The sequence below is a fragment of the Neodiprion virginianus genome, chromosome 3 (genome assembly GCF_021901495.1).
Source record: "Neodiprion virginianus isolate iyNeoVirg1 chromosome 3, iyNeoVirg1.1, whole genome shotgun sequence".
Lineage (NCBI taxonomy): Eukaryota > Metazoa > Arthropoda > Insecta > Hymenoptera > Diprionidae > Neodiprion > Neodiprion virginianus.
The window spans coordinates 34,465,809-34,492,608 of record NC_060879.1 but is presented as its reverse complement, the minus strand read 5'-3'; the positions used below and the strand labels follow the sequence as shown (position 1 = coordinate 34,492,608).

Genomic DNA, 26,800 nt, shown 5'->3' with positions numbered 1-26,800 from the left:
AACGAGAGCAAACTTAGTTCTAGTCAATTTTTCAGTCACGAACCGATTGAAACGCACAAGAGATCGAAAGTTCGCCACTTTTCCGACACATACTTCATCCCCTTCGTTTGATCCGCCGTTACGAAATATGTCGTGAAAATCACGAGGAGGGAGAAAGTGTAGCATGTACTTGTATGCTTATATATACACGTATATAATAAACGGACAGGTAGAATAGCACATTATAATAAATATATGGGCGTTCCCGTACGAGGTATTAGGAAGATTTACGCCACTTGAAATTAGTTCCTTGGGAAGATGAACAACGCGCAACGCGGTATGTACGAAAAAAGTTGTCTATTTCATTCCGTGTACGCAGGCATATGTACACTGATACACGGCGTAACTCTGTTATTGTAATAAATGCAAAGCCTGTTCTCGACTGACCAGTTCACCGAGCAAGGACAAGCGGACAAGCACGTCGACGAGGTTGCGCAGGGGAAACGAGTAGGTAAATGACCAGCATAAATCTGCCCTAATCAAGTATTAGGCTTCCATGCGACAAGCGTACACACGCATCAGGGGGCCTTCGGTTTTTCCATAAGAAAAATCTAACTCAAATGGCAAAACTCTGTTGGAGCGGGTACAGCAACGATGGAGAAGAGCGTTATAATTCGGATCGCAAAATAATTGACGCGTATCCGTTGAATGGGTTATCAACGGAACTATGTTATAAGTATTTCATAGGTGCAGGTAAATTAAACGAGATGATTCTGTATTTTATGCTTGTGTTTATCGCTCTACGCAAAATAAAAGCGACGCGGTACCGCGAGCACATTTCGTCCAGTAATAATTATACCGCATGACCCGGAGTTCGATCGGCAAGGGAATGAAAATAAAAAAAGAAAAATAGAGAACAGAGAGAAAAAAGTGAAAAAGGATAGAGTAATTCCAACTTGGTCGTTTGGTCAATACGCAATGACAGCAAAGGTGAACGGGATAAAGGGTGAAGATAGTGACCATAATTAGGTCCAATGCACATGGAGCACGTAGACTGGGTTCTAAATGGCGGTAGGTACTGCAGTTGGTGCGGAGGGTCGGTACGAGGTAATGCTTCCATAGACGCACGCACACCCCCTACAAATCGGCCCTTCAAATATTATAATCCCCGAGCTCCGCACATGAATATGTAATTATTTCTAACCGCTGCAGCGGTACCCGCGATGCAGGGGGGAATGCGGAGCAAAGTCACCGGGTGAGGGGGTTACGCTCTGTTAATGGGGGTGTTTAAGCGTGTACCATGGGTACCGGTGCCTACATGGAAACCTCCCGCATACCACGCGCAGCTCTGTCAAGCACCAGACTGCAGAAGTCACGAATGTTCGATACACGAAAGCGTTTGTGCTTCCACATGCAGGACACGAGGTGCGTCAAATCGGCGACACGATTATCGCGTCGATACGTGACTCGCGGATCTTTGGCATTTTTTTCCGACGATTCGGAAGCCTCTCAGCCTTCACGTACCGAAATCGTTGGATGTTGTATTTTTAAACAACGGTTTCGGCCTTTCTTCTCATCGTCAGTTGTGCTCCCAGTAGTCAAGAGCTTGCTAAATGCAAGGTCGAACGACAACGTTAACGGTTGACGACTATTTTAGGAAGGGATGACTATACGCAGAGTCACGGTTGTATTTATTTTTGGAAGTTATCACGGTGCTCGTCGCAGTCTGCCACTGTCATCATTTTATAAGGGAAAAACACGTCGGGGGGTGTATATTACGGTTCTTTTACCGCCGCACAGGCCATATTTCAATAATAATTTTCTCGCGGCTGAAATCAGGCTGTATATCACGACTTTATACGCTGCGACAGGGTATTTCGACGAGGTTTCAGACTCGCGCTAGTTTTCTTTACAAATAATTCACGCATCTGGTATATTAGGATAATTAGTTGACGGTTTATTAACATCGTAATTGTTATATGTGCCAGGGAGATGCGTATCGCTTGACGACTTCTGTTACCCGACTTCGGCTTAACATTATATTATACCTTATATATGTACCCGTTCGGTTCTTGGCGCCCCACGTGGCCGTAACTTACTAACTGATCCAATTTAACGCAAAAGTTCATTTCCATACGACGACACGCTTCGAAGATCTCCTTCGCCGTTGCCTGCAGTTAATATGCACACGTCGAACAAACTCCAAATGTTCTTCGAACCCGTGGAGGAGCAGCAGCAGGCGCTCAAACGACTTGGTGGAATTCGAACCATGCACGCACTTACACCCGGTGACGAGTCGAAATTCATTATTCTCACAGAACACGCAAAAGTCAAAGATCAAGGAAAGGTTTACTCGGACAATAAATCATTACGGAATATCAATTCCGCACAAAATTCTACCGATGTCGATTTCACCCGTAGCGTGGAACGCCTCCAGATGTGTAGTTTCATCGGATGAACAAATTCTTTCGCTTAACTCACAATAGATCGAATCCTCGTAAATTCGTTGCTGTTACTTAAATGTTAACCATTCTTACGAGATAATATATCGATTCGCGTTAGAATCTACGAAATCCAATCATTGAAACTTGGTCAAAGAACAATGAAAATTAACATTCAAGTCGAAAATGCAGCAAAGATTTGTTTGTGGTTCTTTACGGCATTTCTTTCGTCGAACTGTTGCTACAATCAATAAATAGTAATTTGTAACCGGAGTGAGGAGACGCCTCGAATTGTATCAAACCGCGTAAATTCTCCTCATACATGTTGTGGGCCAATAAAACTACCCTATAAGACGTCTTAGGAGAACCCACGATCCGATACTCTCTCGGATCTGTCACTCTCCTTGTCGGTGTTGGAGAACACAACGTCCGGCGGAAACGTACGTATAAGAATGAAACCTCGAGTCATCCGGCTCCTCCGATGAATAGCCCAAGAAATCCGTGGCGTCCCGTAAAATTTGGGATCGAAGCTTCCGACAGCTTGTACGTACAAGAGCGACGACAGAGTCCCGCGAAGAACTGAGACGTCTAAAAATTATTCCACCGTCTCCGGCTGCAGGCAGCATATCATCGAGGACCGCGAGGACGGAGCTTAAAGGACGAGGGTAGAAACTCTGCGACTAGCATCTTGGTGATCTTTCCGCTTACTAATTGGCGAGGATGACGTATAGAGCGAGTAATTGGTCGAACGACGCGGAGAAACTTGGGGGAGAGAAACGACCGAAGACGTTCGGCTTCGCCTTTGGTTTTGGCTCGGTGAACTCCGCTCTACATACCTATACGTAAAGCCGCCTCTTCTCTCGTCTCTCTCCTCGGCGCTTAGGTATTCGTTCCTCCGTTTCGTCGACGATTTACGACTCGAGTATGGGTGTGTATAATGTATTATGTGTCGCACTCGGGACCGAATCCCTTAATTCCAACGGATGCGCGTACGGGGGAATCCCGATTCCAAGTCGGCATCTGCGTGTCTGCGAAACCGTGAAACTGCGTAGATCGAACCACGGAACGTCGCTCCTCGCCGTCTTTTGGTCGTCTAACGTGATTGCGTCACGGTGGCTGACCGCATCTGTGCTGGGACCCCAGCCGACGCGACGGTCCCGGAACTCCCCGGGTCAGCCCTCGGCCTGCCGCCATGGACGCTGTCCTGATCCCCCCGGGGCCTTAATAAGGCCCCGAAACGCACGGCGCCCCTCGCTTTTTACTTACAAAAAGATGAAAACGTATATTCAACCTTTTACCGCGGCATGAATTCGTCCACCGGCTGTGGTCAGCGGTAATTTATCGCCGGTTAGCCGCTAAGTTTTCGTTGATATTAAAAATCCGTTAACTCCTTGCCTCGTACGAAGCCATATTTGGCTGTTGCTTGGCTGCTAAAGTTTCTCATTTCTTTTTTCACTGTGATAAAAGACTTTTTTTCAAAACCAACTCTGAATACTAATTATACATTCCTTCGTGTAACGGAATGTATTTTTTTTTTTCGTTGTCTTTGGTAAGTGCAAACTGTCAAAACGTTTGTGTAAATGTAAAATTTTTATTCCATCTCCTTCATGATTAAATAAACGAAGGTACTATTGAAAAAACGAACTCTGCACACTGAAAGCTATTGAAGAAAAATTCGGATAATGCAATAAAAAATATTTATACCCATCGTGTTTTGAATCGTATATTAACCCGCTACCGGTGATATATTTTATTCGGTCGTCGTATATCTCTCGTAATAAATTGACCCAGATTTAAAACGACTAAGCCAGTCATGTCCATGGATTAAGGACTCGTTTAATGTTTTTGATCGTTAACACAACGTTAATATGCTTTTTAATCTGCACGGTTAATTTTTGCTGATCCTGTAATTGCGGCAAGTACCCATATACGTGTAGGCATAATGTATGCACAGCGTGCGTCGGGTTAACGCCATATAATGTGAATTTCACAGACCACACGTATTAATTATTACACAATCCGAAACTCCCGGTTACTATGAGTTATGATACCGTAATAAATTTTAGTGCAGGTAAAAGATCCCGGGGATTGTACAAGAGGGAAAATTTACCAGAGCAAAGACATCCGCGGTCAGTTTGCGGGTTGTTTCCTTACCTCAAAAACCCCTCGTTATATAACTATTTACGAGATGTAACGGACATTGTCCAGACGCGATGACATTTTCAAACCTCACCTAAAATCTCCACTTCATATTTCACGACTCGAGCCACCGCGGGCCTTGTTAGGCCCCTGTAACACAACCTATCTACTTCTCTTTTTCTCACTTCCTGCGTGTAAAGTAAAATCTCTCCGAGGAAGACTGCGGACCACGTTGTTCCAATAATCTGTCAAGAATAAAGAAGACCCGCGTACGACTCGGATGGGACCGAATAAGACGGAAATCAGACTCGCCTGACCTCGTTGAAATCGAGGAAAAGCTTCGGCATGGGCCTCGAAAAGGATGCATAATACGACGGTTGTCGGCGCGCAGTCGTTGGATATAGAAAGACATTCTTGTAAAAAAATCTGGGATAGGATGCAGGACACTTTGGCATAAAATATAAAAGTCTCGCCCTCCCAGGAGACCGGGGCCGGCAGGCCTGCCTAATAATTCTCAAGGGGCGTCCCGACGTGTTCGTGTCAGAGCGTCGCGACGCCCGCGTCCGTCTTGCCGACGATGCAGCGCGCCCCAACACAACGCTAACTTTTACTATCGAGCGCGCTGCACACCGTCGGGCAAACAAACTCCAGCTATAAAGATAGTATAAATAAAATGGGTAATAATTATAAAATTGTCTTCTCATTGAGATCGTCAGCTGTCGCCACTCACTCTGCGACCTTTTAAACCGTGCGCCCGACAATCATACGGCGCTCGGTTTTGAAAATGGAAATATGAGAGACGGTGACCGAGATTCATCGACCAAACGCGCACTTTCTCACTCGATAAATTTCATTTGTTATAGTAACTAGAAAAATTCGGTAAAACAGGTATCGTTAGAAAAACTGTTTGAATATTGTTGCGGTTACGAAAAACCAGGTGCGTGTAACGTGATTTTACGCTATCGTCGATCCTTTTTTGGGAATTGCAACGCAAAATCAGTTTTTTCGGTTTACCGTAATTTTTTATTTAAACAAGGCTTTAACGTCAATTTATTGTTGCACGAGCATTAAATTTTCGCAACAGTTACAAGAAAATCTAGTAACAGTGATCGTAATGAGAAAGAATAGTAACGGATACCGGACTTTCCGGTGACAGCTAGAAAACTGATTTTTATTTTGTACCTAGATCTATATTTTTCGGTTGTGGTAAAAAATGAAAATAGTTGAGGACTGAGCGGTAACCGGGACTAAAAATTTCTCTCAGTGTCTGTATTTGAAAAGAGGTAAAGAATAGAGAAACTGTCGTCTGGACAGCTTTTTCATGTTCGAAAACGAGTGTTTTCTTTTTTGCTTTTTCTCGTTTTGCTTGCTTCTCAACAACCGTTGACAGTTCATCGAATATTCCCGCAGTCCTCCCCTCGGTCGAGCGATCAACGATCACCGAGTACCGAGTTGTAACATAGCCGGTGTAGCTGAAACTCGACACTCTTGTGCAATGTGATCTGAGCCGCTTCAAGCCTGGCAGCAAACCTTATGGAAAACGATACGAGCGCCGGCGCCAGGGGCCACTGCACTTTTTAGTCTTCCGAGTGTGCACAAGGCTCCTGCAGTTTCGCCAACTTCCTCAGAGATTTTGCAAAAGACTTTTCTACGCATCGCTGCGGAAAATTCCTTCCCCGATAAACGGTATGAACTTTAACTGCAACGCTGCTGCGGATAAGGCTCGAGTTCGGTTCGTTATCTTACTTTGAGAACTCGTTAAAAGTGCCCGAGTGTACAAAAGGTACCCGCCATAAGTTTCGAGTTCTTTAAATTACAGCATCGATCAGCAGAAATCATTTTTACCCAAGAGTTAGTTGATTTTATCCTTGCGAATATAAAGCCTGCCCCAAACAGGATTAATTATCGACACCATGATTAAATTTCAAGCCGTAAAAGTATAATCCCTGTTGTGAAATCCCCCTGAGATTAAATTCGGGTCTATCGATCAATTTATTTTACTTCCCGCATGATAGACAAGGCAGCATATTTAATGAAAATAATTTTCTTGTACTCGAGAAATGATTTATTAATCGTAAATGGATATTTCACCGTTTCGTCGTTTTAATTTTCAAATCGGAAGAACAAATTTTACCACGACCTAAGATGCTTGAAAACTGAATCCGTTGGTCTTAAAATTACCTTCCCTTGATACGTCAAGGAATTTGAAGTATTTCAGGTAATCTGTCCAGCTGGATGGCGACAGAGAAAAGTTTGATACTGCGGGAAACAAGAGAAAGAACAAAATTCGCGCAGCACGCGCAGAGATGAGTCCCCGTTCATCCGAGATGCGAGCGATGAAAGTTGATAACTGTTGGAAACAGAGTCTGGTATTCAGAACGAGCTGAAACCAATGGGCTTCTAATGAGGGTGGAGCTTTGGTCGAAATCTCCACCTACTCTTAAAATGCTCTATTTCTTCCCGAGTTAAGACCAACTTAACTTCATAAGTCAGTTGGCATCTTGCCGCTACGAATGGACCACATAATCTCGGGGCGTACGCAGGGGATAATTGAATTAGGATTTCAATAATTCAATTACCCATGAAATATCACGGAGCTAATTTCATTCCAGATATTACCCGTTAAACGCGTACGGCTTCATCTCACAAATTGATATTTACGAGTTTCGAGCGAACGATTGATCGTGGAAACCTAACGAGTTCTGATTTTCCGATTGTGAACCGCGGTACATGTACGTATTTATCACCGAAACACAAGTCGCGTGGATGAAAATTTATACGGTGTTATCCACGCCTCGCGATGACGTTCCAAGATCGAATTTTTTAAACCATCAAATCGTGTTAACACACCTTCTACAAACCAGTGATAATAAACTACATTTTTTACGACTCGCGTGCTTGGCCACGTTAAGTGTCTTATAAATTGGAACATAAACTCTCTGTGCTAAGTCGAAGCGTTCCCAACGGAACAAAATTAAACAGAACCCAAAAACTTGGAAAAAAAAACTCCGCAGACGCTCCGATATGTTAAGTTCCGGTGAAACACTGGCAAAGATTCCTGCTGCTGACGATGCGAATCAATTAACGCATCCTCACGCACCTCAGGATTTTACCGTCTCCCGTTTACTATCAACGCCAACGCAGAATCTGGGTGAGTGCAATATTGGCCCGACGATTAGCGAGGGATAATGAAAATTAAGCGTACTTGTGATAGTCTGAAAATTTGAAAAAATATTTCTTTCGTTTCACCAAATTCCGTCAAATTTTCATCATATTTACACATTTGTGGGGTGAATACTGCGATGACCGATATTACGTATTTATCGTATATACGTTCGCGAAAACACGTGAAACGAGATCTGAATCGCATTAAATTATCACGTCTGACGGAACGTTTCTCGAGTTATGCCGCTTTGATGAATGCGCAAGTACAGAGGTCGTATTCACAAGCCAACGGGCTGCCCGTCTGCGAATTGGTTTTTCTTTTATTTCCCTAGCTTATCTTTAGCGGCATCTTCCGACCATTTCATTTCATATTTCTTATTTCATATACTCACTCGCCCGACGGTCGACGTTTAACTGTTGCAAATCTGCAAGTCAGGTTAAATCCACTTTAAACGATTACTCGTTGACGTTTCACAAATCGCCTTTTTTACGCCATGATATAACGTTTATTTCCTATTAGGACTGTTGTTCATGATCGTCGCATCGACTTTTCAACAAGTTTTATTCTTCCAATACAAATTGATTCCACGATAAGATGAATCTCTTCAAATTACTCGGTGTTCTGGGAATTCTCTGACGATGTTAACGAGCATTAAACGGGCGACATACCGTTCATGATTGTAAAATATCAAACATATCACATATCGTGTTCTTCATCGTGGTATTCTTGGTTAAAAATCAGCCCGAAACAATATTTATGGAATCACCTAAACGAACGTAATGTTTAAATATTTATAAGTATCACCAAAATCTGAACCCACGAATAAACGGTTCCACGCAATGAAAGTAAGAATTCATCTATGACAGAAATTTCAGATCTGTCAATCAGAGTCGATGGTTGTAGAGGATTAGCGCGGTCATCGGTTCGAAAGTTATTTTTTGTCAACTCCGCTCGCAGTTGTTCTAACATCGCCAACTCTGATTGGAAATATCATTCTTTGACTGTAAAAAACACCTTTCAATTCAGCGGTTTGAAACCGTGCATCACTAATTACTTCCTGCACTTCTTTATACCGATCTCTTAAACTCCGATCGGGAGTAACGGAGTTTTTCAACATTCTCATAGACATCCTAGTAATTACGGTTGTTTCAATGCTTCATTACCAGCTTGCCTAACAGTCATGTAAATAAACGAATACAGCACAGTTTCTCTAACCATGCCAGGATGCAACGATTCACCTAATTCTGGTGGCCGAAGGCCCCGAAGAAGTCGCACTACGTTCTCCGCTCAACAGTTGGCAGCTTTAGAAAGAGTCTTCGAACGGACGCATTATCCGGATGCCTTTGTCAGAGAAGAACTCGCGACGAGGGTGTCGTTGTCCGAGGCAAGAGTTCAGGTAAACTATAACGATACACACGTAGAAATCGTCATAATTATATTACACTAGGTGTCAACGAATTTTGGCGATAGATTAAAACGCGCGCTGTTGACGATGCGTGTCTTACAACGATTAAGAATCTTCCCCAACGTAAATATTTCGAAGCACTAGATTGTTAGCGGAGGCTTTGATGTCGCGAAAAATTATACTCTAGAAATCAATTACTTTCTAAAAGATTAGAAAAAAAAAACTCAATATTGCTGTATGAGTGGTGGTAACATTCGACGATATCAATGTGTTTTATAAATGTATAATACGTTATTAGAAACATCTATTCGGATGTAAGAATACATCTAAAAATATCCCTTCTTAATATGCACCCTAAAATGTACTCATGAAACCGGATTTACCTCACGGCAACAAGACAAAAAGAAAAGAAAAACCAGACGTGAATATTATCGTGAATATTTTATTTAAGAACGATTAAAGAAAATAATCCTTCAATATGACTATTTATAAAAAAAAAAAAAAAAAAATGTGACGGATAAAGACAGATTAAGTTGGTGCAAAAACAACACCTTTATATAAAGTTTGATCTATTCGTAGATATTATTGGCTAACTTTTTGTGATAGAAGAAAAAAAAAAGTTCAGAAAATAGAAAGATAAAGTAAGGGAAAAAAAGAGGGCTGAAAACGGATACTTTGGTCGGAAAGTTTGCGTCAGACTTGAAAAGAGTAAGTGATCGGGACATGACACAACTTGGTGTACCGCCGAGGATGCAGCGGTTGCGGACAGCTAGGCGGAAAATCGGAGGAGACAGGTTGTCAAGCGACGAGCTATGATTAGCCTCGTCTTAGCATATGTGTGCGGCATAGCATAACCAGCACGTGTGCTTACGTCTGTCTCTCCGTCCGTCCGTCTGCTGTAGGACTATCTGTATGCCTGCCAGGAGCCGTCACGCTGTCCCGTCTCCGGTCCAACCGTCCGCGTATCCGACCCTACGACTCTGATCTGAAAACTGGGCGAAAAGAGTAGGCTTCCGAGAAGAAAATAACGGATATGAAAAAAAGACACCTATCCGATTCTCAGCCTCTTTCAATAACAACTGTTTGGAGGGTGATGGGGTGCCGATTGAAATGGGCAAACTGTCGGTCATTATGTTATACTGGAGCGAAATTTTTATGTGCCCGGTTTGTTATGCAACACCGTGCAGTTTTAGAAAATTAGCGTGAGCAAAGTCCGGTGAAAAAATTAATTTTTCTTTTGACGGTATATCGTGCCGCGTACGCGTGGAGAATCGATTTCAACTCTTCGCGTTAATGAGGAGCGTCCTCGAGATACTAAAAATCCCATTTTCTGCAATGATCTTACTGATGTATCGTCGAATATATGTATATATATATATTTTTTTTTTTATATATATATTTTATACTTAGGTTTGGTTTCAAAATCGAAGAGCTAAATTCCGGCGAAACGAAAGAAGTTCAGCGATAAATCGGGGAGTCGTTACGAACCGGGAAATGGAAACTATGCTGCCTTTGCGGCCGATAAGAATCACCCATTCTCACGACAGCAGCGTAGACACAATCAGCCAGTCTCCGCAAGTGCCTCAGTATCCTTACACCGAATACTGGAGATCCCCGCAAACTTACACGAACATTCAACCGTCGACGAGCTGCCACGGATTTGCCAACGCCAATTTAGGGGCGCCTTATCATCAAGCGGAATCACACGCCGCCCTCGACACATCCTCGATAAACACTTTGAACGCCCTCAGATTGAGAGCACATACTTATGGAACACCTTACTCCGGCATGCACGCTAGTATGTGATAGAAGGTTTCGTTTATATTCATGTAAAAGGTAGTATGCGTAATATACCCGCGAAATGACTTGTTGGTTTCAAAATTTATGTGCACGAATCGACGAATGGCCCAAGATTGAATCGGTATCATTCCGCGTTCAGAATTTTATCGACGTTCATGACTGAACGAAATTTGATTTAAGTCCTGAAGATGGCTACGCGGTTTTTTCTAAGCAATTAAACCACTTATCAACTGCTTGTGATGTATACACATTACGCAGTATGCACATAGATGCTAGACAAAAAGTTTGACGATCAGAGTAATTCGCAGTGATTTCCGCACTCGGCTTGCGGCAAAAGTAGTTGCTAAAATCATCACTGTGACAGAGCGCCAACTTTCAAGCCAATCGTTGGTATTATTTTGTAGATCATCGATCGAGCCTTAATGCACAAATGGTATATAAGTTGCATATAATAAGGCGCAAGTTCATTTTTGTAACAAATACATCATTATTTCTCAATAATAGTTTTGAAGCCATTTTCTTGAAGACTTGAAGCATAATAATTACAATATTACTAAGATGCAAAAATGCATGTATCGATAATTACAGTATAGGTTTGAATAAAACACATATTTCTTAAACGCGGGTAAAATGAACACATGTACGAGTATGATTAACTAAAAACAGGGTAACATTTATTTAATATAATAATATTAAAAGAGCTAGTGCTGAAACGGATGAATAATTTACACATCGCGTTGGGGCGAATGTACATACATAAGCACAACTTTTTGTGTAACTTTGTTTGATCTTGTTATATATTAATGTAAATACAGTCTTAGATGTCTGTAGATTGTAGTAACATTGTATAAGAATTATTGTAACAGTAGAATAAATATAGAATAAATAAAATATAGACTTAACAAATCTGAAAGCAAACATCGAATTATGAAGTACCGATATAAGGTAAGACGATCGAAATCTTGTAAGAAATATTATCAATTGCATTCTAATATTATACTTATAATTGGCACACCATTTTAATATATATAATATCATTTGCTTAGAGCCCGAAGGGAATGAGTGCCATATTTTATTTTCACGATCAAGGCCATGCCCTTCCATCATTTTGTCAGTCAATAAGTGGAAGTATAACTTGAAAAACTCGGCTTGACGATGTACAGAGAAAGACACCGCCACAACCAGCATGATACCTACGGAAAACTTTCTTTGATATAAAGACTCAGCTTGTCAAATGATCTCTCTAGGCAATGGAAATACGGAAAAAGGTGACAATGAATTGATGTAATTCGAGCCAAAGATAACATAATTTGATCTCAATTTCATTGAACTGGAAAAAAAAAGACTTTCTGTAGTATGAACTAAAACCACGGAAACGAGGCAGTTTTTCGAAATAAAACGTGGTGAATTTCAGAAATCGGATTAAATGAATTTTCGATATGTCCAGCGCTACTTCAGTGAAGTACTACAATTCCGTGAGTTCAGAAGAACTTTGGAAATCCTGGGATCAATGAATACCAAGTTGTAGATTGATCCGTTAACACAATTTTGCACAGTATTTTCTACGTTACCTTCTTGCCTTACGTCGTATAAGTCTGCATAAACTTATTTTCACACACTGTTCCAACGTGGCTCATAAACATTTGAATCCGAATTATCTAGCGGTTCCAAGGGTATTGAGAATTCAATTATACATTCAACATGTAAAGCAGCATATCCATTTATCGAAGCTGCTTGGATGTTGATTAATTTCTAAACAGTCACTTGTACATTTTGAACGACGTTACTCCAGTCAACTTTAGAGGGAACCAGATAAAAGGCTGGAGCTATCTTGCTACCACATGGACATTGGGATCCCGCGATCCAGCTGAAAGATCCAAGCTTGGTAGCACATTTTGGACAGTTCAATTTACCTTCAACATTGTGTACTATATCAGGCATCCAGGCCAATGGTTCTATAAAATAAGTTTTCGAACAAAATTCAGAGTCACACAGCTCATTGTTCTCATCTTCTTCCACAGGTTTTTTCGAAGTCTTTGCCACTTTCAAACCCTTATCATAACGTTTCGAGCTTACATGACGCCAAATTTGTTTTTCTCTCGGTGTGTGAGGTAATATATTGCTGGCAGAAGCTACGATTCTTCGGCAACGCTTGCACCGATACACCGTCGGCTCAGGTCGTATTGTAACTAAAGCCGGGTCTGGCTTTATCAAGTCTATACAAGTCTGTGGTAATATCTTTGCCTTTCTCACTTTATCAGCCGCTAATTGAAGGCGATACATTTTGAACTGTACATTTGTATTGTCTATGCTGAATCCCATGTCCTGGTACAACTTCAATTGAGCCACGAATCCAGGATTAGGTCCTACGAATCTTCTCTTTGATTTGACGAGGTCAAAAGCCTCGGTAAAACTCATGTTATATTTTTTCATAATAAAAGCTATAACCACTGCAGCGGACCGGGAGACCCCGAAGTAACAATGTACCAAAGTCTTGTGACCGTCGTCTTGAGCATGTTTAATAAATTGGTAAGTCTCTTCGAAATATGTTAGCAAGTCTTCTCTGGGTAAATCAGTCACTTGAATATATTTGAATGTTATGTCAGGTAGAAGTTGTATTTTTCTAGGCAGCGGACACGAGTCCAATGTCAAGATGTGAGTTATTTTCGCCTCTCTCAACCAGTCGACATCCGTCGCTGCTGTAAGATTTCCCAATATGACTCCTGGCTCTATTTCATCCCAGCTTCTTGGTCCGGCGTCAAAATCTTCTCTTGTCAACTTCCCTGCATCATCTTTTGCCATTCTGAAAACAGATACATTAACAACTACAATCTTTCACAGAGAAACCAATCATCAGTGTTCAATTGAAATGGATTATGAATCTGATTACGTATGATTGTTGATAAAAAATAAACATGCAGAATAACAAATGTTCATTTATCCGAGACTATGAGGAACGGCGATTTCGTGCTTCTAGAAATAATTCATTTCCAGATACTCCGCTTTCATAAATTGCAGTTAAAAATGTGCTATAACACAGGTGAACAATATTTCAATGAACGGTAGACTTGAAGAGGGTGAAAAAATGTTCCCAACATATATGTACATACTTTCAATCATAGTTACAACTATCTCCTAATTGTCATGATTGAATACTTGCCCACTTGGTGAACGAGAATTTGTGCAAATGCAAACCCTGACAAGCCACCTTGATAGATGTGAATTGGTGATTGATAGAACGTGAATTAACAATACATAATAATAAATACAAACAAATTGTAAATTATGTCAATTTCTTGATAGTTAAGATTCAAAGCAAAGATCCACACGTTCGATAATCAAAAATAAAATCAAACAGAATTGGTGCGTCGTATTTGCAATATTATGTTTTCGGTATTGTTCTCAAACGATACACAGAACAATAATAGGAGAGGCGCATGCACTGTAGATTTATGAATAAGATTCTTGTAATTTTTGCGTGGTTTAATCAGGTTTAACGAGGAACGAAAGATAGTGAAAAATCGCCTTTTGTTGGGCCGAGTCAATCCTCGAGAGTTGAAACTTACCTGAATTCCGAATCCCGGCGCCATTCACTCTTGCCACTATTTATAGGGACTCCACTGCCACTGCAGTCTCGTTTTCACTCGCAGAGTAAAAACCATGTGCGAACCGACATCGTGTATAATTCGTGGGGATTATTTTTCTGCCTGTAGATGTGTACGATTATCGCAGTATAGTTAGACGCGAAACTGTGCAGCAGGTACGACGTGGTTCGTTGTAAAGAAGGGAAAGTTTTATTGATTTTTTATTCGTTGAAAAATGTAAAACGAAATTGATGTTGAGTTGAGAATAGGAGAAGGCGCGGTGACGTACATCCTGTCAGAATCGTCGGACGAGACAAACACGAGCGAGTTTCACATATGCCAATTGCCAATTGCCGACTTGCATTGCATCCAGTAGGCGGCCTTCCTCCTTCCTCATTTTCGCAGCCATGGCAGTTCCCGGCGTTTGCTTGCCGCAGAAAAATACCTCAAGAGTATTAAGACAGAAGGCTGAGGAGTTTCTCGCGTCGAGGAAATACGCCAACAACCTTGTAGACATCATAGGACAGTGGGAAGTACGTAGGATTCAAATATTTGATTTTATTAACGCTATATTGAATACTTATTTCGAGGTTAATTTGACGTTTTCTCATCCTTGCTAATGTCCAGGAGTCCAATACATCATGCATTCTCACTTTGGAAATGATATTTATCGAGGTTTTGAAAAGGGGGAATATGTACCAAGAACAGAGCATATCTCTCACCATCTCTGGTAAGTTTAAATACCTCATCGTTCGGACAAAAAAAGGTGAAGAATATTTCCAAATTCATTATCATTCTATATGCATGTGTCAAATTACACTAATTTCCTGTTTCACATATTAACTTCCATTTACCAAAACAGGAGAGTCACTATTGAAGTAAAAATTACTGCTCGATGTTTCAGATCAGTAATTGTAAAACTATCTTCATTCTTAATTAAGTCAAATGTACAGGGTTCACATCTCCTTGCTTTTCCAATTCCTGTAGTGTCTGATTTTATTATAATATTACTATTGATTAATTTTTTTCCATTAACTAATCTGGCGTGAGTCTTGTTTCTGCATTAATGTCCATTTTTCAAACTTCCTTCTCTACTTTTATTTCCATCATTGACAACAAATTCAACTAATTTTTTGAAACATGCTATTTGAACTAATTTCTTCTACTGACCTAAGTATGAGTGTTGATTCTTTGCCATAGAGCCAAGCCCAGAATCTCGCTACATATCGTGGCTACGTAATTGCTATGAAGAAGTATGGGGAAAATTGCTTCAGTCGATTGAGGGATGTCGGCCAGCGATACAGTTGCAGGCTTTATCAACTGCTCTAAAACTAATGGCAGAAGAGGGAAAAATGCCCTTGGAGCCAACAGATAACCTTGGATATTACTTTCCACTGCATAGACTAAAGCCCATACTGATGAAGTTACTATCGCCTGATAAGGAGAACACGAATCTTATTGCTAGATTTCAAGAAATTGCTGCATATCCTGATGCCCTTTATTTCACGTGGAAAAGTTTACCGGCATTGACTCCAAAGAAACAACCAAATGATACTTACATAAGTAATTTATTGGAGCTCATCGATAAAATGCCGCTGCCGAAGGATGGCCTTGGTAACACTATTGAATATTATACCATAGTGCAACTTGAAATATTTTGGTAGAGTAAAGTTATTGTGTTCGAAACAAATTGAAAATAGAATTTTTTTTTTATTAATTTTTATTTTTGCAAATGTAATCAATTGATAAACAGTCACAACCAACGAAACTAAAAGACATTGCTTTAGAGTGAAACAACTGATTGCTTCCAGAATTAAGTACAGAAAAATAATAACCTGCGTTGATTACACATTGTCCAAATTCATAGGTGAAAAGGATGAGGAGTGGAAACTCCTGTGTGGTCCACAACAGGAAGAAGGTATAGATATGTGTCAAAATTGACTTTTCAATTAATTTCAAATTTGGAAGGCAATTCGGAGATGACTAATTTAATTTGTTCTGCTGTATTTGTTTCACTTTATTCAAACTGTTTACAATAAATTTAGTATCTATTCCATAGTCACAGAATGTAAATCAAAATGTGTGCACATTCTGTTGTAGAGATTGAATGGTAGAGTGAAAGAAATATTTTATACAACTAAACTGATCTACAAGCATAGTCTTATAAGACTTGACGAGTCCTGATCAACCTTATTTTGAAAAGCTAATCTGAGTTAGTACTGGAAATTCAGTTCCTTCTAGTATTTTTATTGTATTTTCAGGTAACAATTTTGTCTCATGGGACCAGTTCGGGGCTAGAAAAGCATTAAATAAGGTGTGGGCCTGCGTAATGCATTGGGAGTTGGGAGTCCAAGTTCACAAAAAATTGCTTGTTGTTTTACTGGAGCGTGTGATTCATCACTTGGACAAGCCAATCTTATTAACTGATTTTCTCATGGATTCTTTGGACATTGACGGTCCTATAGGGATGCTTGCACTTCAAGGCGTTTTTCTACTTGTTACCAAGCACAATCTAGATTATCCCAATATATTCACCAAACTTTATTCCATGTTTGAACCAGAGATTTTTCACACAAAGTATAAAGCGAGGCTCTTCTATCTCTCGGATCTCTTCCTTAGCTCTACGTAAGTTCTGTAGTATTTTCCGTTTTAATTTATCTGATTTAATTTTTTCTAGTACTTCCCTACAGTCTTGCATTGATACCAAGAATGACTTGTTAGGTTTCATATTTTTTCAGACATTTACCTGAAGCACTGGTGGCGGCATTTGCAAAGCGACTTGCTCGGCTCACTTTAGTTGCCCCACCTGAAGATATTCTCATCATATTACTATTTGTGGGCAACCTATTGCTGAGGCATCCAGGTCTAAAGCGAATGATCGATCATCCAGAGGGTGGTGAGGTTAAAGGAAGTAGCGGAGATGACCCGTTCCTAATGGAGGAAAGAGATCCGCTACTAAGTAACGCGCTCATGACTAGTCTCTGGGAAATTAGGGCCCTACAATGGCACACGATGCCTGGTGTAGCTGCTGCGGCACGTTTTATCCGTGATCCGTTGCCTTCCGTCGAATATGATATGGCGGCTGCTTTGGAGCGCACTGGTGGTCACATATTTGAACGTGAATTGAAGAGTAAAGTTAAAGAAATCATGCTGACCTTTGAGCGACCTACATCTATGGCTTTACCAAAAGGCGAACGACTCTTGCAGTACTGGCAACTTACAACTATACATTGACTCCTCAGTGGGATAAGCTGAAAGCTACCAATTTTAGAAAACTTGGCAAAGAGTAAAGGTCTGAGGTAGTATAAGCGTTGGATATCAGAATTGATCGAAATGATATTAGGTTGAACAAAATTCTTTCTCATATTAACAACGAAGAGAATATGTGATTTCCAGCGGTTAAATGATAATTGTGAATATATCGCGGTATGGTGAAAGATGTAACAAATCGGTTGATTCTTCTACCGTTCGTTTTGGCACCCGTGTAGCTACCTGTACTTTGGATTACTCATATGATACAATTTTCATCAAATTCGTGGGGCAAGTGTTTGTGAAAAAGAACTCCGCACTATAAAATTTTTCATCAAGGCTTCGAGGGCTTAATTTCGAACGTAATAAGGAATATAATACGAGTTTTTTTGAAAAATAAAAATACATAAATAAATGACGTTTAATTGTTTGGATTAAGATCTCAAACATATCAGGTGTGCGACGAACATGAAAAACAGTGGAATCTACCAACCAGCCAATTCAACGATTTTCAGATCAAAATAATAAATCGTAATTGAAGGATTAATCTTGCACGCGACACATAACCAGGTACCATGATCAAATATCAATGAAATCAGAATGGCTGTAATCTTGAAACATAACTACTGAATGTAAAAAAAAGAAAAGAAAAAATTGTGATATAGCTTATGAAAAAAAACTTGTACTCTGAGAAAAATCTGAATCGCGCGAGTTTCTATTTTGTAAGCACACTATATTACTATGGATTCACATTGAGTATTGTAAACGTTGAAAAAATAGATATGAGTATATATATATGTACATAAATATATATCATTGAATAATAATGAATCAACTCAAGTTTAAAAAATTGATTCTCTAGAAATTGACAGTTTGATACGATTCTGTTATTGACAAAATTGATATGTCTTGTTTATTGTGACAAATGTTTTTCCTTTTTTTTTGCATAACAATGAAGTCCATTCTAAAGACGCACTATCGTTCATCGTATTGTTAGTGCTTTATTTTATATCCATGGACGTTTGAAGATGTAAATGAAGTTAGTTTTCAAAGACATTAGTGGATTTCATGTGCAAACATTCAATTCCAAACAATATATTGAATAATATACGAGTTAAAATCATGATAATAGTCTAACTATCAATGGTTTGAAATTGGCATACTCCCGAAAGTTGATAAATCAATAGACCACGACGGTACTGCAGAATGCATACTGACCATCTGTTTGCATAAATGACGGTAACGACTCGCGATGCAATTTTTTGAATTTGCCAACTGACGAATGACTGGCTTCTGTTGCAGTTATAACCAATGTAGATAATACAATTCAAAGATAGAAAAAGATAACTCAGTGTCAGCTGCTTACAAGTGAAAGAATGACAAATTTGCGGTGTATTCTTTTAACTTCTTCAAGTAATAAAGAGCGAGAGGTTATATTGTTCGGCTACATCGTTTGTATTCCATGACGTCATATACAAACTGAGACTGTTGCCACAACGGATTTTGCTCATCCGCTCACCTCTGTGTCCTCTGACATCAGAATTTCAACAATATGTACGATCCCCCCATTCCACTGATCTCAATTATAATCACATTACAATAGAGATTATTGCCATGATTATTGCCCTACTCCCGCCATATTGTCCAACTATGAGCCAACCAATCATAATACAGGGTTGAACAATGAATCCGATAGTTTTTGTAAATCGACTATAGTTTCCAGCACTATCCGCGAGCGTAGTTTCCAATCTTCATTCGACGCAGCACTGACTATAGATAAATGAGAGGCCTGTTATATCGACGCCCTGCGCCTGCCGTGTCGCCGATAACAAAATAATTTCATGTTCATTGTGGAGAACAGTTCGTGAATAGTGGATCGAATTGTATGTTGTGTGAGAAACTAGCGGGTGTATTTATTATCAATATCAGTATGGACTTGAATTGAAGTTAACATGGTATCAGGATTCTGAAAATAGTGTGCACCCAATAAATTCTCCGCATACAGCTGGTAGCAGACGCTAGCAGCGACACCTACCCTCTCTGGGCGAGCAAGCGTGGCTAATCAAGGCACCAAAAGGTAAGCCGTAAGGGCTGTTTATTTTTGGGTTTTCGGTTTACCGCGTGGCTCTTAGGCCAGTTTTCCTAGAGTCATGCGATTTTCCCTTATATTTAGTTATACAACGTACTCAATAATCATTTGACCGATCAGCAATGACCACGGAAACGTAGGTGAAGCGGTTGAGCAAAATGTCGGGCATCTTGCGTGCCGAACGAAGTGTCTTGTTATTCCGTTGGCTAATCTACGCGATTATGGTTTGTTAAAGTTTTTCACTAATATATCTCTAATTAACAGAAAAATGAGCAGTTCCGAGGAGGTATCATGGATCTCGTGGTTCTGCGGGCTCAGAGGAAATGAATTTTTTTGTGAGGTAAGAATTTTTCTAATCTCATTCTCATACAATCGTTATGATAGGTACTACCGATTATCAGTCAAAAATTTGGTGAAATCACTTTCTATGAATCATTCCTTAAATATTATGGCGTCTATTGTTAACCTCCAAATTTGCACTACCGCTGATATTACTATATATCCGTATGCTAATCGAGTGTAAAACCAAGTGTTTCAAAATTTAACTGAGATTATCATTATTATAAGAGTGGAGCTCAATTTTTAACCGAAATTATGTTAACAATTTCTACGCAGGTTGATGAAGACTATATACAAGATAAATTCAATCTGACTGGTCTCAATGAACAGGTTCCACACTATCGTCAGGCATTGGACATGATCCTTGACCTCGAACCTGGTACGTATTGTCTTTTGTTTTTAAACTCTCTGTCGTACTTGTTATATATTCTCTGTGATCTACACCACTATCAGAACACTTAAGAATAATTCAAATCTTAAAACATGAAAATCATAAGTACTGATAGCTCTATCGTCAAAGTGTAGAATTATAGGTATAGTTGAGTCGATATTTTTTAAGAAACTTCTTTTGCATCTTTGAATCTGGTGTGTTTAAATTGGAGAATATTACTGAGATGTGTACATTTTTGACTCATAGCTGCACATATAAACTTGAAAAATTTCCTAATTTCAGATGATGAACTGGATGACAATCCGAACCAATCGGATTTGATAGAACAGGCTGCTGAAATGCTGTATGGTCTTATTCACGCACGTTATATTTTAACGAACCGAGGTATTGCACAAATGATTGAAAAGTATCAGTCTGGTGACTTTGGCCACTGCCCACGTGTTTACTGCGAATCGCAGCCTATGTTGCCACTAGGACTCAGCGATGTACCAGGCGAAGCAATGGTCAAAAGTTACTGTCCCAAATGTATGGACGTCTACACTCCTAAAAGTTCACGACATCATCATACTGACGGTGCATATTTTGGAACTGGATTCCCACACATGCTGTTTATGGTGCATCCCGAATATCGACCTAAACGTGCTGCTAACCAGTTCGTGCCCAGGTAAAACCCTCACAACGAGAACTAGAAATAGTTGCATAACTGCAAAACTAAAAGATTTCTACAAGTCAACCAAACCAAGATAGTGATTTATTTATTTGGCTCTATTTAGGCATACTATTATGTGATATGTACATTCTTATCTCGAGACTAGGACTCGAGAATTACTCTAAATACTTTATTTTACAAAATTTCAGGTTATATGGATTTAAAATTCACCCACTGGCTTATCAGATTCAACAACAATCTGCTGCAACCTTCAAAGCTCCATTAAGAACTCTCAACTATAACAACGGAAAGCGTTAAAACTTTATTTAAATTTGAATTAGAAAATTTTCATTCGTATTTCGTAATACAAACCATAATTTTGTTGATAAGTTTTAAATAAACTGTCACTTGTTTTATAAACCTTCTTCAACCGGTTTCCGAGACCGAAGCAAGCGAACAAATCTATAGATGCAGCGTGCAAATATTAATGTTCGTAGGTAATTATAACCTTTCTCCATTTTACTTATACGTATACCTTTTTGTTTACTTGCCAAATCTAATGAACATTTCATTTTTTTAGTATGTAGCTTAGTATCGAGATAATTTAATGTTAACTTCATGAATTCCGTGCAGTATTTTTTAACGCGCACTTGATTGTGCAGTTCGAAAACCTGTTAATTATTGATTGTTCTACTCTGAAAACAAAATATACCAATATTACGTATTTATCTATACTTCTAAGAATGGAACGTACCATTGTGTTTACCGTCAGTTAATTTCATACATGTATAAGAATACAGAATGAAATTACCTCTCATTGCTATGGAGCAGATAGCGAGTTCTAACTCAATCGACAAACATCAATGAAAAAGTAAACTAAAATTAGAAGTTAGCCTAATAGTAAAGTAAAATTGTTATTAACGATGAGATCAAAACTGTGTCATCATTCTCCAAATTATTAGTAGGATAAAATCGAAAAAAAAAATGGTGTATAAACTATATTTGCTAAGCATAGTTTAATTTATACAATAATTAAATGCCTACTATAATAACGAAGGTGATCATTATTTTTAAAGTTTAGTACTAGTGAATCCGGTATTGATTTTCAATCAGTTGGCTACTTAGATATTTAGACGTAACGAAAATGTTGAAACGGACCATATCTCCGAGTGTAATAAAACTTTCTTTCGCTAGATATCTATGCAGTAAAAAAAAAAGTATCCCAAATTGTTTTAGCAAAAAAGTTTATGTAGCTTTTTCAGTCTTTCAAATCTCTGGTGTAAATTTTTAGCCTTATTGGCCTTCTCATCAAAGTTGGCCAAGTGCTGGCTATGTAGGAATTTGCTCGGTTTTCGATTTCTTTGAAAAATTGCGACTAATCATAGGAACGCATGCCAAAAAGTAAGTTTGGCAGTTCTGCCTTTTTAACCCATTCGCGTGACATAAAAATGTAGAAGCCGCGAATGAGTTGTCCAGCCACTACTGTATCCTGCATCCTGCGTAAGCGAATTTACCCGAGAACCGACGAACACTCAACACAAATCATAGCCGTCTCATACTTCCATAGCGCTGACATCGCGCGTTCAACGACCAATCGTTGCACAGCATGAAATTTCAAATGAGTGACAAGGGAAGTAAAAGTTCGCTGTAAACTTCACGACTTGAATGTACAGCTGCTGCTTCTACCTAGACTACCGATGTGTATTTTCATCACAGCTGAAAGATTTTTTTTTATAGAAAACTGTCGAATAATTGGGAAGAATAGAATTGAACAGTTGATGTGAAACACCTTAGCGAAACCTGCATACGAATAGGCAGACATTCAGTAAATATTATTCATAAACAATACGGTTATTCGAAGTAGTAATTTGACAGGTGAAAGCGGTACTCGAATTGTCCGAATTTATTTTGATGAAGAAGTAAACATATAGTCTCGTGTGAACACGAGTGAAATTTGTGATTAATCATGTCTGAAATCAACGTACACCAAGGTGATCTTTCTCTGAACGAACGGAACAACATCACCGGCAATCCCAGCGTACATAACCTAACAGGGCCGAGAACGAGGTTTCAACCGGTGCGAATAAAAGCACTTCTCGATCTCTTTGAGAGTGACGACGATGACACTGAGCCTCGTGATTCTGACAACGATTCAGACACTGGAAGCCTTCAAGCTCTGCCTAACGACGATGACAGTGGTGATGCAGCTGTGGCTAAGGATGATAACAATGCCCCGATTTCCCGTCACGACGAACAGCATCTGACCACTGGATCTCAAGCTGCAATATTTACACAAAAAGCTGATATCCCCATGAATAACGTTAAGGCCAATGACTACCAATTAGTAAAGTATAAGAATCAATTGTTCGGTGCTGAGTGTGAAGAACCAAAAGAAAGAAATCACCAAACATCTCATAACTCGAACAGTTGTGAATTAGAAAATAACAGTTTTCCTATGTGCCAAAGCAACATGAATTATCCTGTCGCTTCTAAGTGTGTTTCGATTAACGAGAATGAAGTGGATAATGTGGACAGCAATAAAGAAATAACTTTTGAGTCGCAAGTATCGTATGACCCTAGGAAACAAAAAGAATATGGTCAAGGAACTTCAACTGAAATTATGTCTGAAAGACATCAACACAATCAAGATTCAACATCCAGGAATGATGTTGGAGATCAAGGTACAGACCATCCTACCTTGATATATCCCAGTGATAGCACAAAGCTTGAGAAAACTACAGAGCATGTTCATTTAGCTACAGAAACACCATTGAAGCATGCACAGACTGTTTCGACTCGTCCAGAATCATGCCTAAGCCGTAGAAATATAATGGAAACACCCCAGATGAAATCACGTCAAGAGTATCCACAAAATAATATCGACACACCAGGAATGATATTTTCCCATTGGTCACGCAACAACTTTTTTCAGACACCTACCAGTAATCACAATCCGAATTTATCAAAGAAAGAGGAAATTGTGAGCCATAGTAATAATCAACATATGATGCAAGACATCATATTACAACCCCACAGATTTTGCAGCACGGAAAACAAGCTTCTCAGGAAACCTCTGAGCCAAGCTGTGTATTTAAATCAACCTGCAACTACACATCAAAATCAATCTACCACTACACATCAAAATCAACCTGCCACTAAATATCAAAATCAAAGTAATCATGTCAAAGCACATCAGCATTTTTTGCAACGACCCTCTTATCTGAATAACATGTTCGAAAGCCCGCACCATGTGCAAAGCAAACTATCTGTAAAAGAAAACTGCCCAATGGATAGTAAACAGAACTCGAACAACAATGTTGCTAGTAAACATGCACAACCTTTGCAAGAAAGTAGTAATCAGCAGAGTATACCGGTACCTTTGATGAGTAATGAGAAATTTAATTGGCAAATGAGTTTAGAATTCAAAAATAGCATTGCAAACAGTGTTTCGTTAGCTGCGCCTCTGGCATCATGTAAGAAACAGCTACATCATGAATCTGTTTTAAACAAAAATGATAGTTCTGTTCAAAAATCAAACTGCACTGAATTTCAAAGTAATCGAGATAGTCGTGAAAAGAAGCACACCTTGACACATAGTTCTGAGGAAGAACCGATCTTGAAGCGTGAAAGTAACCCTAAGATAGAGGTTGATACCAACAAGCGCTTAACGTCACCTAAACTTGATGGTCAGAAAATTGATTTACCTGTACTGGCAAATCAGGATAAGTCGAGAGTATCACAAGATGCTAAATCCAATCCAGGAAATGTACAATTTAGCATTGCTTCTAAAGTGCACAATGAAAAATATGGAAAACTAATAAGCGTCAAAGCAATTGATTATCTAGTTTTGGGTAACCTTGGGCAAGGTATGAGTGGAGATGTTTTGAGGGTGCAGGATGTAAAAACTGGTGAGTTACGTGCTATAAAGTGCGTTGACCTTTCCTGCATCGAGAAAGAAACAGCTCAGGGTTATTTAGAAGAAGTTTCTATGTTGGATAAACTCAGAGCGCCGTGCATTATCCACATGTTTAATTAGTAAGATTTCTCAAATATTTTTCGTATTATTCCATCACACTCACGATCTGACTACAAAATTCGGAAGTTATTTCTTTGCTAAATGAAATTATTCACATGGGACACTACTATTCAATTCTTTGAATTGTGCAAAAGAAATAAAAGTGATCGTATTGTTATTTAATTCAAAAAGATAATTTTATTGTATTATTTCAGCGAAATTAAATCGCATATGTTGTACGTTGTGATGGAGATGGGTGATACGGATCTCAACAAATTATTGAAGTCGATGCCACGAGAAAAACAACTTCCACTTACAATGATACTTTACTATTGGACAGAAATGTTGACTGCTGTGAAGCATATTCATGATAATGGTAATTATTGATACATGTATACTCATTTGGAATATTGTGGACTAAATTTCAAGATAATAATCAATTTGTCACACTTTAGGTGTAATACACTCGGATTTAAAACCAGCCAATTTTCTACTAGTGAGGGGGCGTTTAAAGTTAATAGATTTTGGAATTGCATCTACTGTAAACGGAGATATGACTTCTGTCGTGAAGAACACGTCGTTCGGGACGCTCAATTACATCAGCCCTGAGGCTATCATTGACGTCGGAGGAAATGGAGATTCGACTAGTGATGACAATAAATATAAGGTTCTTAAAAAAATTGTCAATTTCACTATCAGAATTTCAACGCAATGCTTATAAGTTATTAAATTTTGGCCTGTTATCCCACCAGATAAACTTCAAATCTGATGTATGGTCGCTGGGTTGTATTTTGTACAGTTTGGTGTATGGGCAGACACCTTTTCAGCACATTCGTGCAGACTGGGCAAAAGTAACGGCAATAACTAATCCAACCCAGAAAATAGCCTTCCCACCTACTGAGAGCATAAGCAAGCGAGGATATGCCTCACCTCCACCGTTCCTAGTTGAAGTAATGCGACGTTGTCTCCAGCATGATCGACAGGCCAGACCTACAGTGACCCAACTCTTACAAATTCCATACATAGGATGCAATTGTCCACCTATCTCCAGTTTACCAAGCATATCACCATCTATTTTAGCAAAAATAAAACGATCCCTCGAAGAAAGTGAATGGAGGCAATTGCTAGAGGTATGTTAAAAAACTAAATTCAAACATATTATTAACAAAAAACGATTTCAAAAAATGTCATGATCAACTTATATTTTCCAGGTTTTGGAAAGACGAAAACCGATCCAGTGATTTAAATTCTGTCTATAATATAGTTGTATAATAATAAAATCGATGTATATAGCCTTTTCTAAGTAATATAATGTAATCATTCGATATTTAAGGAAAAAAATTAAACAAAAACATAAACTAATACACCCAATATTTAGTGAACATTCTGAGAAAGATTCGTATCTCGTACTTTACGTAGATACAAACAATCTTAACAAAATTCTCCAAGAACAGTTTCAAAATAAATCCGTGCCAGTACAAATTACTTCAGTGAAAATATTGTTTGTTTGCTTTGCTTTTTTTTCAAAACATGTTAACGGCTATGCAGTTCGAA

General features: G+C 39.2%; 5 protein-coding genes across 11 annotated transcripts; 4 read left to right on the top strand and 1 right to left on the bottom strand.

Annotated features, from left to right (window-relative positions):
• Positions 1–7,423: 7,423 nt before the first annotated feature.
• On the top strand, positions 7,424–11,446 carry LOC124299917 (paired mesoderm homeobox protein 2-like). The gene is made up of 3 exons (XM_046753360.1): positions 7,424–7,710; positions 8,949–9,121; positions 10,541–11,446. Exons 1-3 carry the CDS (start codon positions 7,584–7,586, stop codon positions 10,934–10,936), a joined length of 696 nt encoding a protein of 231 aa, XP_046609316.1. The 5' UTR covers positions 7,424–7,583; the 3' UTR covers positions 10,937–11,446.
• A 475-nt stretch (positions 11,447–11,921) lies between these two features.
• On the bottom strand, positions 11,922–14,631 carry LOC124299916 (dual specificity protein phosphatase MPK-4-like). Of its 4 annotated transcripts, XR_006907104.1 has the most exons (3): positions 14,497–14,631; positions 12,502–13,733; positions 11,922–12,123 (listed from the first exon to the last, which is right to left on the bottom strand). XR_006907104.1 is itself a non-coding variant. In XM_046753357.1 (2 exons), the coding sequence occupies exon 2, from the start codon at positions 13,730–13,732 to the stop codon at positions 12,683–12,685; it is 1,050 nt and encodes a 349-aa protein (XP_046609313.1). In that variant the 5' UTR covers position 13,733; positions 14,497–14,631; the 3' UTR covers positions 11,922–12,682. The 4 variants fall into 4 exon arrangements, 3 of the variants coding, with proteins under 3 accessions (XP_046609313.1, XP_046609315.1, XP_046609314.1); XM_046753357.1 differs by having other exon boundaries at positions 11,922–13,733; XM_046753359.1 differs by lacking the exon at positions 14,497–14,631 and adding an exon at positions 14,419–14,476 and having other exon boundaries at positions 11,922–13,733.
• Positions 14,632–14,891: 260 nt separating this feature from the next.
• On the top strand, positions 14,892–19,840 carry LOC124299915 (nucleolar complex protein 4 homolog B). 2 transcript variants are annotated; one of them, XM_046753356.1, is made up of 6 exons: positions 14,892–15,047; positions 15,142–15,244; positions 15,715–16,128; positions 16,382–16,432; positions 16,776–17,139; positions 17,253–19,840. In XM_046753356.1, the coding sequence occupies exons 1-6, from the start codon at positions 14,922–14,924 to the stop codon at positions 17,746–17,748; spliced, it is 1,554 nt and encodes a 517-aa protein (XP_046609312.1). In that variant the 5' UTR covers positions 14,892–14,921; the 3' UTR covers positions 17,749–19,840. The 2 variants fall into 2 exon arrangements, with proteins under 2 accessions (XP_046609312.1, XP_046609311.1); XM_046753355.1 differs by having other exon boundaries at positions 15,142–15,280.
• LOC124299918 (casein kinase II subunit beta) lies at positions 19,699–21,651 on the top strand. 2 transcript variants are annotated; one of them, XM_046753363.1, is made up of 5 exons: positions 19,699–19,840; positions 20,117–20,192; positions 20,468–20,570; positions 20,865–21,246; positions 21,441–21,651. In XM_046753363.1, the coding sequence occupies exons 2-5, from the start codon at positions 20,121–20,123 to the stop codon at positions 21,547–21,549; spliced, it is 666 nt and encodes a 221-aa protein (XP_046609319.1). In that variant the 5' UTR covers positions 19,699–19,840; positions 20,117–20,120; the 3' UTR covers positions 21,550–21,651. The 2 variants fall into 2 exon arrangements, with proteins under 2 accessions (XP_046609319.1, XP_046609318.1); XM_046753362.1 differs by lacking the exon at positions 19,699–19,840 and adding an exon at positions 19,847–19,988.
• A 1,209-nt stretch (positions 21,652–22,860) lies between these two features.
• Positions 22,861–26,608, top strand: LOC124299828 (probable serine/threonine-protein kinase mps1). 2 transcript variants are annotated; one of them, XM_046753208.1, is made up of 5 exons: positions 22,874–25,266; positions 25,462–25,622; positions 25,702–25,913; positions 25,999–26,376; positions 26,458–26,608. In XM_046753208.1, exons 1-5 carry the CDS (start codon positions 23,198–23,200, stop codon positions 26,485–26,487), a joined length of 2,850 nt encoding a protein of 949 aa, XP_046609164.1. In that variant the 5' UTR covers positions 22,874–23,197; the 3' UTR covers positions 26,488–26,608. The 2 variants fall into 2 exon arrangements, with proteins under 2 accessions (XP_046609165.1, XP_046609164.1); XM_046753209.1 differs by lacking the exon at positions 26,458–26,608 and having other exon boundaries at positions 22,861–25,266; positions 26,046–26,252.
• Positions 26,609–26,800: the final 192 nt, after the last annotated feature.

Bases quoted from the DNA above. Each gene is read 5' to 3' on its own strand.
- LOC124299917 (XM_046753360.1), top strand. From the start codon at position 7,584: ATGTTAAGTTCCGGTGAAACACTGGCAAAGATTCCTGCTGCTGACGAT. The intron at 7,711-8,948 runs GTGAGTGCAATA...TAACCATGCCAG, and splicing joins AACGCCAACGCAGAATCTGG to GATGCAACGATTCACCTAAT. The intron at 9,122-10,540 runs GTAAACTATAAC...TTTTATACTTAG, and splicing joins TGTCCGAGGCAAGAGTTCAG to GTTTGGTTTCAAAATCGAAG.
- LOC124299916 (XM_046753357.1), bottom strand. From the start codon at position 13,732: ATGGCAAAAGATGATGCAGGGAAGTTGACAAGAGAAGATTTTGACGCC.
- LOC124299915 (XM_046753355.1), top strand. From the start codon at position 14,922: ATGGCAGTTCCCGGCGTTTGCTTGCCGCAGAAAAATACCTCAAGAGTA. The intron at 15,281-15,714 runs GTGAAGAATATT...TCTTTGCCATAG, and splicing joins CATCGTTCGGACAAAAAAAG to AGCCAAGCCCAGAATCTCGC. The intron at 17,140-17,252 runs GTAAGTTCTGTA...ATATTTTTTCAG, and splicing joins GATCTCTTCCTTAGCTCTAC to ACATTTACCTGAAGCACTGG.
- LOC124299918 (XM_046753362.1), top strand. The intron at 20,571-20,864 runs GTACGTATTGTC...TCCTAATTTCAG, and splicing joins GATCCTTGACCTCGAACCTG to ATGATGAACTGGATGACAAT. The intron at 21,247-21,440 runs GTAAAACCCTCA...ACAAAATTTCAG, and splicing joins GCTAACCAGTTCGTGCCCAG to GTTATATGGATTTAAAATTC.
- LOC124299828 (XM_046753208.1), top strand. From the start codon at position 23,198: ATGTCTGAAATCAACGTACACCAAGGTGATCTTTCTCTGAACGAACGG. The intron at 25,623-25,701 runs GTAATTATTGAT...GTCACACTTTAG, and splicing joins GAAGCATATTCATGATAATG to GTGTAATACACTCGGATTTA. The intron at 26,377-26,457 runs GTATGTTAAAAA...TATATTTTCCAG, and splicing joins AATGGAGGCAATTGCTAGAG to GTTTTGGAAAGACGAAAACC.